The following is a 12,865-nucleotide window of genomic DNA, read 5'->3' on the forward strand; positions in this document are numbered from 1 at the left end:
TGGTATAACTTTGTGCATTAATCATTAATTTGTTTAATTATTTAAAACTAAATTTCGGTATTATTTCGAAAAATATCAATAAATGGGCTAAAAACATGAGTCCATTAATCTGAAATGTCAAATGATTCTAGCAAAAAATTATACCGACTTATAAGCGGGTCAATGGTAAATCCCTTCAAATTTACCTAAAAAAATGTAACCGACTTATAGGCGGACCGACTTATAGGTGAGTATATACTGTACCTTGTTGGGTCAAACAGTTCATTATGATATGGAAACTAGATCAGATCGCCAATTGTGAACATCACACAAGCAATGGACTGTTCATGCAGGGGTTTCTAATAAGAATATTCTGAAAAAGAAATTGAATATGAGCTTATTTTAAACTATATGGTATATATTTCTCGATAAATCTCTTATGAAATCTCCATGTAAACTATAATGGATCGTTTTTACAAGAATACCAATCAATGTTTATTTATCTAAGTAATATTATCAATATTTCATACGTGAAGATGCTGTTCATGCCTTCAATCGTAAAAAAATGTGTAAATGCTTTTTGCTGTTAGTTCTATATTTTTCTTTTTTTGTCACTGAAAAAAAAATTATCAAAACATCAACATTTAAACAATAATCCACATATTTATATAATTGTGATGCTATTCCTGTCTGAAGCAAAAGTCAATGTAAATACAGTGTAGCTACATGTTAATTAATTTTTTAAATCAGTTCTTAGCTGAGGTTTGCAAATTATCAAAATGAAAGATGGATAACTTGACATGCTTTAGAAAACACCTATTTCATAAACAAATAACAAAGAACAACTTTGAAATAATGTTACCTGTCACCTCATGTATTTGTCAATTGTGAAGCTGTTTGGTAGTTACCAATAAACCCTATCGTATCAGGTTATCCTTAAATTAAGGCACACATAATGTACAAACTGATGCCTGTACCAATGAACCAGAAAGTGAAGTAAAGTGAGAACAAAAAAAATACTCAACTGCCAGTCAGGTAGCGATTAATTTGGTCTTATATATATATATTTTAACAAAAAACAAAGAAATGGTTGTATACTATACACAACTTAATAGCAGTCTAAAATCTTGGTTTGCTTTTTAAGTGATAAACCCAAATTAATTTATTCGTCATAGAGATGTTGGATATTTTTATGAAAAAGTTCTCCTTTTCAATCTTATTTGCTTTTGGACAGTTATTCCTTTTTGCAGGTAAATTTAATTTTTGATACACCTTCCTTAACTATATTTTCTTTGCTTCGAATTCAAACATTTTTTTTTACATTTATATTTGTATTAAATTTCCTTTGCATTATCTAGGAGGGTCATGCACATTTCCCAGTTACTTGGTTGGAGAGTGGACAAGTGCAGAAAGGGGCAGTCTTACCATCACAACAAATTCCATTTATAACTACAAAGTTTTCATTCCATCAGCGGACCCGAATAATCCGACGATTGAATATTATAATTTTACGTGTCTCACTCAAGTCAACACAAATCGCTTTACAATCAAGTAAGTTTTTATACCAATAGACAAAAGATTAGTTTTTAGTCTTTTTACATAAATTTTCAAGGCAAATATATATTAATCGACTTCCAAATGTACATGTCTATAAAGCATGTAAAATTGCAAGTTCAAACTCTTCTTTTTCAAATACAATTTAACAAACTACTATAAACAACTTAAGATATTTTCATTTAATATTATCTTTAAATGATGAAGACGTTACACTGCATGAAAAAAATACGTTATGATTATTCAGTACAGTAATTTGAAAATATCTTTTTTTTTAGATCAGTTAACTTCAATGTCATATTTGGAACCAATGTCTTCTTTTATGTCTGCCTTGATTTCTACAATGTGAATGACCAATTAAACTACTACTACTATGCCACAGGTACTGTACATTAATGAAGTATTGAATGAATCATAACTTAATATGATTAGTAGTTTGTTAAATTGTATTTAAAAAGATAGAGGCGAGTTTGAACTTGCAATTTTTATGCTATATATTATACATTTGGAAGTCTATAAATTTGATTTGAAAATTTAGGTAAAAACAAAAAATTTTCTATGAATTTTTTATATGCATACTTTTGGGTTAAGAGGAACTTGGCAATCAATAACATTTATGATATGAATGATAAATACTTCCATGAAAATTAAAGTCCAAGGACATATTTCATATTTCAAATTACATGTATAAGCACAACAAACACGGACATCTAATTAAAAAGCATTGGTAGAATCAGACGCAATGAAAGAGTTATAATATTCTGTCAGACGAATTAAGATTTTTTTTTTCAGTAGAAAAGATTAATATCCAAACGTTTTCTTCATTAAAATTTCTATCTAGGTAGACCTGTACAAAACAACCTTCAGTACATTTCATCACATTTATTTTTTCCTAGGCAATAATCTAATTTTACATTAAAATATTTTTCTCTTATTTTATGGTAATATTAATTCATGGCTAGGAAAATAAACTTCAAAGTTTACCCAAGAGTGAAAGATTTGATCCCACTGTTACTTCCAGCATTCCTTGTTTTGGACCTGTTCATAATTTGTATCATTTTCAGGACTTTCTAGAATGATCACTATATATTTCCATTTCCAATTGTTTTCTCTATGATAAACACTACAAAAGTGTTTCTTGTTAATTCCATGATAATACCCTGTGGTATGTATATTTCTCTATTGTGTATAAATATACTCAAGAAAAAATAGATGTTTTAATTGTTTACTAAGTAATTTGATATGATATATATTTTTTTAACAAACAAAATAAATAATGAATTATTTCGGCTCGAAAGCAAGTCACTATGCAACGCTGTCCACTATAACCGAGGCATCGCGAGTCCGAGAACACCACTTCCGTAACAGCCACGTGGAGAAATTGACATTATGGATCTGTACGTACTCTATCATCTGATACAGACATCGTCCCTTAGTCATTACCATCCGACTTCTTAAGCAACTCAACTTCTTCTGTTATTATAACATCCATACAAATCGGTTTCCTGACCATGCTGACCATCTCCCGTTTCAGCAACATTGCATTCAATATGGCGGCGGAGAAGTGACATAGTGCTTACTTAGTATTTATATTCCTGCTTCCGACAACCTGAATCTAGGTCACATAATTAAAGTCAACAAGATTACTTTGATCATCATTTAAAATTCTTTTGTTGTTTATTTTATAAACGTTGATATTTGACCACGGTAAATATAAATAGTCAATAAATTGTTTCGTTTTTTGGGGAACTATTTTTTATAGTAAAATTTGACGTCATGGGGCTTTGTGCATTTCAAATCTACTCAATTAGACGGTATTTCGATTTATTTTAAGATGGTTATTTCAAGTAAAAATGGAAATATAAGGAATACTAGTTTTGAGGGTATGCCAGGGAATAGGATAATTTTAGCATAACGGGCTTCGCCCGTTATAATTGTTGATGCCCTTGATAGACAGTGATTCCTTAAATAACCATTTTAATGTTTGATGCTTAACCTGTGTGTTTTCTGTTTTTAGCCATAGATAACTTGATACGTGAGAATATGGTGGGTATTGCTGAGGATAGGTCTAATGCTCAGGAGAGTATCTGTACTAGGAGCTACATAGATCCTGTCAACTTCATTACGTTACTACGGAAAGGTATAACGATGAATTAGGAATAAATAAAAAACGAAAGATTTCTGAACTTTTATCGTGCTTAGTCAGTCTTAGTCATACGGCGTATTTTCATTCTCTATATATATTATATATCAAGGTTATCATTAATAGTAGTATATATGTTTACAGTATTAAAGACACATTGTGTCTTGTTTGTCACTTGCCAAAAACTTTTGGTATAGATAAATGTAATAAATTTGCTTTTTTTTATAGATGCAGTAGAAAGTAATGCCATCCAGACTCTATGTCCTGACATCTTACAAATGGTTTATAATAACATCACATTTATAAGTAACTCGGGTACTTCAGACAACTGTGCTGCAGCACAACTCGATGGCTGCACAAACAAAACTATGCTCAACTTTACACAAGATGGATGCACTCAGACAACACTCTCAGGTATGGGGCAGGTTTTTTTACACGATGATAAAACGTCGATTTGCAAAAAATTGGTACTAATAGCAAAGAAGATGATCTTTGATTTTATTTTAGATGGCGGTGTTTACACGTGTATCTATTCGAAAACAGTGAGCGGACAGTTATATTTTTCTGCCTGGAATAATGATGAGACCATTTCGTCGACAACTTACAGATTTTCCTGCTTTGTAAGTATAATATAGTTTACATAATAAAATAAATGTTATGCATTTAGATTTATATCAAAGAAACTGTCCCTCTGCTGTATCTAAAAGTGCACGATATTAGTGAAACAATTGCTTTCAGAAAGTGACAAACTACCTGAATGGCACAGTGTTGCTGGAGGAGAATCCAAACTTTTGTGGAAATTCAGTAAACTTTACGGAGTATCCCTCTGCTAGCGCTTCTGTGGAGATCAAAGGCATCATAGGTAGTTCACAAGTTTAATTGTTTTAGGTTAATTGTTTATTAAACTACATCACGTTCGTCATGCATCTAAAAACACTAAATAAATATGCTTAACGTACTCAATCATAATTCTTTATTTCAGATTCCTGTCAAACTGTGCTACCAAGTAAGACAGTCAGTTCTTCAGAATAAAAAATCAAGTTACATGTATTTGATAATATTCATGTTCTGCAAGAAATATTCTCGAAAACTTCTTTTTCTTATATTTTGGCAGCAACAACTGAAGCCCCTTTCGTTGCCGACCTAAACTACCTCTTCATACTTTTGGGACTGTTTATGATTGTCGTAATTATTCTATCTGTAATGTTAATCAAACGCCTAAAACTTTATGTGAAGAAGAGAAATGAGGAAAAGGCATTCGATGTAAGAAAAGGAGAAAAAGTAAGACCAGAACATTTCAACCCCAAAAGAGCAATCGTCAACAAATCCAAACCTGTCAACTATTTTAAACCTAAACGACCTATCCAAATCGTACCTTTATTCAAATCTGAATTTAGTATCGAAAATCTACCCATCCATCCGCCTCCAAAGATAGCCTGCATTTACACGGATTCAATCGTGGATTACATGAGAGGGAGAATACGGAGACCAGATGGTCTTAGTCTCTATAGCTTTGATTCCGCCATCTTCAGAGCCACAAGTCCACTATCGACCATTTCTGTTATCAGTAGAGACACGCTTGATGAAGAGGATGATGATGATGAAGTTTCTTTCGGGTCGGCATCTTGTTAATGCAGTTAGATATTGAAATATACTGAAACATAGATTAATAACTTTTTTTCTGAAAGTTGTAGAAATGACATATGTGAACTCAAATAAATATTTGAAATTATATGAATGTTGTTTTAATTGACATGTCTTTCAGTATGGTTAGGGGGAATACTTATCATTTAGTATAGTCATATTAAATTGGGAAATTTATTATCATTTCTTAAATTTTAGTTGAGTAAAAAAAAAGCAGTGCTATCGCTCTCAGAAGATGTAACCACAAGCATTTTGCGAGAGAAAGACCTAATTTTTACCCTCGGACCTCAAACAATTCTTTCTCTAAACAATAGTTTGTGGCGTTTATCCTTCACACCTGGTATTGTTCAAACTTAAGTTATCTCCCGTTATCCAGATTAGTTTTCTCCTTAACATTTTGATGAAATCCAAGCACTACAATGGCTATGTATTATTGCTTAATTGTCCGCTAATCCGTTTTCGCCTTACATTCATCTCTTCTTTATCTAACATTTTTGGACATTTAATTTAGAATATTTCACTGTTTGAATGTGTGTGCGTTTTTCAAGTACAATACATGACATTTATTTTCCCTTTAAACTGATCGATTATAATGCATTTAGATAAACATGCTTTCGACCAACTTGAATAGCCAACCCCCGACCCATTAAAATGAATGAAAGGAACGAATCTTTATTGAAAGGACTAGACATTCAAGCTTAAATAAAAATATTAAATATATCGCGAATATTTTAGTTATTGCAAAGTCTACAACTTGGAAGAACTAAACCATGGATTTGTGATGCATATTTTCAGAATTTATGAAGGTAAATATCCTTTTAATATTGGTTTATGTCACAACACATTGTTGAACAAAGGAAATTGTGTTTACCGAGATTACTTCGGTTAATATAATGAGTAATTTTTTTCTAGATATTTTAGTAGTTATATTCGCTACCTATTGTTAATTGTGCCTTGAGTTGCCTTACCAATCAGGTATAGGTTTCTGTTATCTTAAATGAGTATGAATTCATAGACTTTTTTTTCATTTTAAAGGTCGCCCAATTCATGCATAATGTAATAAACCAGGGAAATCAATACTCCTTATCCCAGGATCACTGAAAGAAAATGCAGAATAGAATGAAGTGGTTTATTTTCCTGCTTGCTTTCGTAAATATTACAGGTAACTCTCTCCTTCTCTCTCTCTCTCTCTCTCTCTCTCTCTCTCTCTCACTCTCTCTCTCTCTCTCTCAGGAACTCCACAAAAAATTATTTTAAGTTTCTGCTAGAACTACATGTATTTTGTGAGAAAAACCTTCAGGTTTATCGATTTTGAAAAGTACGTTTAATTTTAATTTCTATTTAAAATAGTGGAATTGTAAATATTGGTGTCCATGTGTATGGCTATTAGAATATATTTAAACATTCCTTATATTACAATGAAACCAGTTGTGGAGCATTGTAAAGGATAATTGATATTGACACAAATCGGAATCAATGTTGTTTGTTTAAAGAGTCTGCAAAATCAATCACTCACAGTGCCGTAAAATGTTCCAATGAATTATTTTTCTAGCGATTTCTGCATCGTCATGTCAGTTCCCGGCGGATCTAAGAGGAGCGTGGATCAGTTCTGACAAGGGATTCCTCAGATTCGGCGAGTCTGTTATTTATGATTACCCCGTCATTTTACCAGGAGTGACGTCAGTTGACTTCCTCTGTTCAGAAAATAATGGAACATACTATCTTCTCAAGTAATTATATTTTTCCCTTTTCATATCTTTCTTTATTTTCATGGAATAATGTTGTGACCTATGAGATATCTATAAATATATTCATGTAAATCAAATTAATCAAATGCTTATGCAAGGTTTTCAGTACTACATATAAGTTGTTATTCGAATTTTTATATGATTTTTGATATTCTTTTGACATCTACAGCAGCAACGATTACTATCTGTTTTAAAAACATGATATGATTTTTTTTTCTTGCTATAGATCTTCGACAGATATCAACGTGTTTTCTTTGGAAGTCAGCGTGTTTGTTTGCCTTAGTTTTGAACGAGTGAGATCTGACAATTATATTTATTATGTTGAGACACCCCTAGACTCCACAGTTAAGGAGAATGTGTATGCTTATTCAAATCCTGTAAACGTATCTATGGATGTTGTGTGCAGTCTTCCCAAGACAACCGACAACATGTATAGCTTAATTAAAAATGGTAAGAAATGTTAACTTTGTTTTTAAGTTACTTAATATTCAAGAATATTTCACCGCCATTATAGTTTTAAGATACGATTTAACAAAATGTAAAATAAAAGAAAATTATTTTTTAAAAAATCTAGAAAGTACTTTAGCCACGAAGTACTGAAATAGACCCTGTCACCAAAATTGCACATTACAGGGTTCGACATTAATGTAACAAAAATATTAATAGCATTAAAATATTTTATAAATTTTAAGACAAAAAAATACAATTGTTTTCTTTTAATAGTTTCAACTGCAGATATAGTAAGTATCGAATGTCCCAACTTTTTGCGGAAATCCTTCGTAAACCTTAACTCCGAAGAAAATGGTATGGAAAACGTTTGTGTAAATGGTAGTGTCAACGGTTGTCTGAAGAACACGCAGCTCACTATCACAAGTCCATCTTGCCATTCCAGTATCCATATACCAGGTACAGAGGACATACTTCAAAATATTTTTGCATGAAATATCTCTTTTCTTGACACCTGAACCGATTCATGCTAATTTCAAGTAATAGGCCTTTGTTTTACACCAAATTTGACTTTGGAAGGTTTCGTCAACTTGCTCGAAACATAGGGCTTACTGCGAGTATAGTCGGTAAACGGAGATCGATGCTTACTCCTCCTTGGCACATGATCCCACCTATTAATTTTCAGAGGGAGGGGTGTGTTTATGTACAAATATTATTCATAGATTTATTTTTTTTAGATCAATGATGTTTGTTAACTTCATCTTCTTTATACACATTTTTTTAAATCTAATTATATGGTACCAATCCCAGTAATGATAATTAATATTACCGGCTACTAATATTTTGTTGTTTTTGTTAAACATTTTCAGATAACCTTTCTGTGAATTGTCTGTTTTATGAAACGGAAAATGACGTCACATATTTGTATACGTGGACAGCTGATACTGCCTCTATATCAAAAAGAGACCATGGATTTATTTGTATTGTGAGTATGAAATATAAATAATTTGTTTTCAAGATTAATTATAAATCAGAAGTTTTTGGTTGCGATTACCAAACTCAAAAATAAGTAAAATAACGTATAGATGCACGTTTTTTTGTATACTAGTGTATATTTTTTACTTTAAATTCCATCTCAAAATAATGTTTTAAGTCTAGCAAAATAAATGCAGCCGATTTGTCTGAAATTAATTAGATTAAAATATTTTAATTTAATGAGTTAGTTTTCATTATAGGAAATCACCCATAACGAATCCTCTGCAACTTTTCGGTTATTTAATGATACATGCACAGATGCCTCAAAGAATACAGAATTTCTCACCCTGAAGTCAAAAGAAATTCATGGTGAAGATCAATTTTATTTTGAATAAATGTTATGTTGTATCAATAGAAATTTATATAAAAGTATTTTTTATTATTGATGAATTACTTTTAATTCTACGTCTTTTTCAGAAATCTGTCGACCAACCACACCAGGTAAATATACCTTACAAAATAATTTTTTTTCTCCGTCATTTCTTGTGTCAAATGGAGGGTTGCATAGAAGCGGTCATTTTAAAATTATCATTTGTCAAAATACCACGTCAAACTAAAGACCTAGTTGAAATTCTAAAAAAAAAAAAAAATTAAAAATCGATCTTATATGTATGATTATTTTATTATAAGTACATTGTAGATACAGATTGGCTTATCTAATATATTTACTAATAGATATAAATAATTTTGTTTTGCAGCCCCTCCACCTAATAGGGGAACGGGACATGCAAACTCCCCCAAAAAGATAAAGAGTTCCACAAATTGGGCCATCTATTTTGCCATTGTTGTCTGCATCATCATAATCATCGGTTTTATTGTTATCATCATCAAATTCTTTCGAAAACAAATGTGGGATTTCTTCACAAAGAAGCCTCCTCAACAAACCGAGAAAGCTACTTTCTCCGACATTGCAGCTAATTCTACGGATACTTTAGAAACACAAAAATATTAGTATAAATTTCGATTTCATTTTAATCACTTTGAATTTGAAAGTTATAATATGTTGCAAATTATAAGGTAATTTTGATTTTAAAAAATATTTGAACATGCCATTTTACAGTTGATTTCATCGTTAATTAATTCAATTTTGATAACTTTTGCACCTACAGAAACAACAGTAACTATTTACTTATTTATATGATTATATTATTATGTATATCAAGTTGTACTTTTCATACATCAAATGTCTATAAAATAGACGATTGGTCCTTATACACGTTTCTTTAGTTAGAATGAACTTTTGTTGGTCTTTCAGTATCTACTGCATACATGTAGATATTATTTTTAAAAATACCACTGAAATAAATTCAAATTCAAAGCATTGAGTCGATATTACATTTATTTATCAAATTGGAAAATCCAACGTACAGACTTCTAACGTTTTTGAAAACCTTTCCGTTTCTTCTTGGTTCCTTTCTTCTTTTTCCTTCCATTCTTAGAATTTTTCTTTTCCTTAGGTTTTTCCTTCACTGTAACAATACCTCCGGGATGCATTTGCTGATAACCAGAAACATGGTTTGAAATTAATGGCAAATGAAAAGTTGTCTGTCGTCCATATTTGATGGTGCGTTGAGATTGCTTTGTGCTGACCGTAGATGTACTTGGTGCTTGTAAGTAGGCTTTATAGTCTAGAGGATGAACACCGGGTAAAGGTGGGAGATTGGACAATCGAGTGAAACTGAACCGGAAAGGCAAATCTGTGTCACTGTCACTATCTAGAGAAACCGTGTCATAATCTGCAATGGAATAATGTTTACAAAATACATACAGTTTTCCTAGATCCACTGAGAACAAACTGTAAAAGTTGCTGGAAAAAATGTTCATTTATTTTCAAACGCGCGACAGAAAAAAAAGCTATTGAAACACATTTTCAATTCGATATCTGATTTTTCAGGGAAATATTTAACACACTATTTTGAAGGATTCTTTTCATGTTTCTCGTATGTAACCTATCATTTCGTTATATTTTTCTATGTTAATTAACAAAATCTATGAATCATATATTCATTTAAAAATAAAATAATGGACCTGTCAGTTTTTTGCGTCTAACGGACAGATTTTTCTAACATAATAGGCAATTCAGATCTGAATAATGCTAATAAATAAAATGGAAATCTTACATTGTAGGCTACATGTCAGGTGGAACAATTGAAGTGAATTGTAAAATTTAAGCTTACTGCAAATTTAATTTTTCATCATTTGAATGAAATGTCCACCACTTCAGTCAACAATGTAAAGTTTTTTTTCTGTCTCTCTCACTGTTTTTTGTTTGAACAAAATAAATTAAATAATCAGATAGATCAAATAATTACTTTTCCCTTGACAATATTTAATATTGATTTTGAATACAATTTTGCACCCCAAATGTTAATTGTTAATTGCAATATTGTCAATTTTGAAATATTGAAGATGATGTTCCGTTTAAATCTAGATGCAATATAACACCCTTGTCAATTTTGAATGCATTGCCTTTTGGTACATCGTACAATGAAGATGATGTTCCGTTTCATGGAAAACACATTCAGTGCAGAAAAGAAACTTCTTTCTTACAAAGTATCAATAAGTCAATAAGTTCTACTATACAGAATGGTATATTTTTCAGGTCTTTGTATCAGTAAAAGACGAAAAATGTCATCCAACTTTTAGTAAATCGATTTTTTTTAATTTTTCTGACTTACCTATGGAGCTTGAGTATGCTGTTGATCGAGTAGACTGAATTATTCCGGAATTCGGAAGTCTTGTTTGTGAGTTGCCCATGGTCTCTCTGATGCCAACCTTTCCCGAGCTACATCCAACAACATTTCCCAGTTTAAGGAAGAATACTGATCTGTGCAATTAATGCACTGCAGAAACTATTTAATCCCCCTGGAAGTAATTCAAATACATTTATTGAAAGTTCTATCCATCATACTGGAATATAATACATTAAATTATGAAAAGCAGACAATCAATCAAAAGACGAATCGTTCTGAGATCTAAGGAAACTAAGAAAACTTACCATTATTTTGGCATGATGAATGTTTTAGTGTGCTTAATTGTTACGTTAAAGGAATTTAATCTTTTAAAGGTAAACACAGTCTCTAGCAATAATTGAGCGGATTAAGATAACCAGAATTAAGTAAACTACACTGTGTATTAAGGCATGTTTTAAGTTGATCGAATACGATTCAATATTCAAAATGTCAAAATTTTGTTTCTTATAAGATTGAAAAAAAAAATAGGGTAGATACATCTGTACAGTGCAAAAAAGATGTTTACTTGTATAACTTGTTTGTTGATATTTCTACATGTACCTACAAATATTTACATGTTTTTACATTTCAGACATTTCTCCTTTATAATAAAAATTGTCAGTATAAATAATGATTCTTTTCCGTTTGATAGTGTCGTACCATTTGCGGTCTAAAGATGACTAGCATTATGTCATCCCTGGTATTGCTTTTGAATATATAAACTAAAAATGTGAATCAATGATGAAACAATTGAAAAAGAGAGATGTTTTCAATTTTTTTTTGTAACTTAAAAATGAACGTAGACTCCGCTTTAATGAAATCAATTAATAGCCACGAACATTATATAATGGCATGTAGATTACTTTTAAATAAGTTTAACTTGGTTATGTAGGTTATTTTCCATATGTTTATTATGTATTCAGCTTACAATTGTAAACATATTTTTCTATTATTTAAATTTGTTTACTTGAATCAGATCTCGTTGCTTACATTTAATCTGTAAAGTATTTTTAGAATGCATGAATTTAAAGAATTTACTCATTCAGTTTGAATATTTAAGAGCAGACGTAATCGCCCGCTTGGCGCTGTGGTTAGAGCGTTTGGTCAAGAGTTTTGGTGTAAGGAGTCCTTACGTCTCAGGTTCGAATCCTATATCGGAAAATGGAGTGTAGTCCTTCGGACGATTAACACCTAGAAAGAGATATAACCTGATGCAGTACGCGCGGACACGAAAAAGATCCATCAATACTCAATGTATCTGGATGCCAATAAATTTGCAGCACTCTACCAGCATGTAGTTGTGGCTCAAATTAAAAATTCTCGAAAGGGTCGTGATACAATCAGCAAAATATAAAAGCAGACTTTTTAACAGCTCCCCAGGGCAGCTTACTTGAACAACATATAACGTACTCCAAAGGTGACTTAATTACACCGCTTCTAGTATTTAGAACAGTGCAACATTGAGTATAATATGCATCTTTTTAAGAATAAATTGTTGAAGGAGAAGAAAGAAGCATTTTCTTCTTTGTATATGGTATTTACTTTACTAAATATCTTACAAATGCTTTCTGCTTGAAATGTTC

The 12,865-nt window shown here is 31.3% G+C and overlaps 3 protein-coding genes across 3 annotated transcripts; 2 read left to right on the forward strand and 1 right to left on the reverse strand.

The window, feature by feature from the left end:
- Nucleotides 1-1,102: 1,102 nt before the first annotated feature.
- On the forward strand, nt 1,103-5,371 carry LOC134248030 (uncharacterized). Its single transcript, XM_062730444.1, has 9 exons — nt 1,103-1,229; nt 1,338-1,530; nt 1,812-1,915; nt 3,551-3,673; nt 3,905-4,090; nt 4,184-4,296; nt 4,415-4,538; nt 4,659-4,682; nt 4,791-5,371. Exons 1-9 carry the CDS (start codon nt 1,157-1,159, stop codon nt 5,306-5,308), a joined length of 1,458 nt encoding a protein of 485 aa, XP_062586428.1. The 5' UTR covers nt 1,103-1,156; the 3' UTR covers nt 5,309-5,371.
- A 453-nt stretch (nt 5,372-5,824) lies between these two features.
- LOC134248031 (uncharacterized) lies at nt 5,825-9,552 on the forward strand. Its single transcript, XM_062730446.1, has 9 exons — nt 5,825-6,126; nt 6,356-6,482; nt 6,873-7,050; nt 7,295-7,518; nt 7,792-7,974; nt 8,385-8,500; nt 8,751-8,859; nt 8,968-8,991; nt 9,249-9,552. Exons 2-9 carry the CDS (start codon nt 6,428-6,430, stop codon nt 9,500-9,502), a joined length of 1,143 nt encoding a protein of 380 aa, XP_062586430.1. The 5' UTR covers nt 5,825-6,126; nt 6,356-6,427; the 3' UTR covers nt 9,503-9,552.
- Nucleotides 9,553-9,923: 371 nt separating this feature from the next.
- On the reverse strand, nt 9,924-11,465 carry LOC134248032 (uncharacterized). Its single transcript, XM_062730447.1, has 2 exons — nt 11,229-11,465; nt 9,924-10,286 (listed from the first exon to the last, which is right to left on the reverse strand). Exons 1-2 carry the CDS (start codon nt 11,305-11,307, stop codon nt 9,925-9,927), a joined length of 441 nt encoding a protein of 146 aa, XP_062586431.1. The 5' UTR covers nt 11,308-11,465; the 3' UTR covers nt 9,924.
- Nucleotides 11,466-12,865: the final 1,400 nt, after the last annotated feature.

This window comes from Saccostrea cucullata, unplaced genomic scaffold (assembly GCF_032062105.1).
Source record: "Saccostrea cucullata isolate Sc308-1 unplaced genomic scaffold, CSIRO_AGI_Scuc_v1 ctg502, whole genome shotgun sequence".
In the NCBI taxonomy this organism is placed as follows: Eukaryota; Metazoa; Mollusca; class Bivalvia; order Ostreida; family Ostreidae; genus Saccostrea; species Saccostrea cuccullata.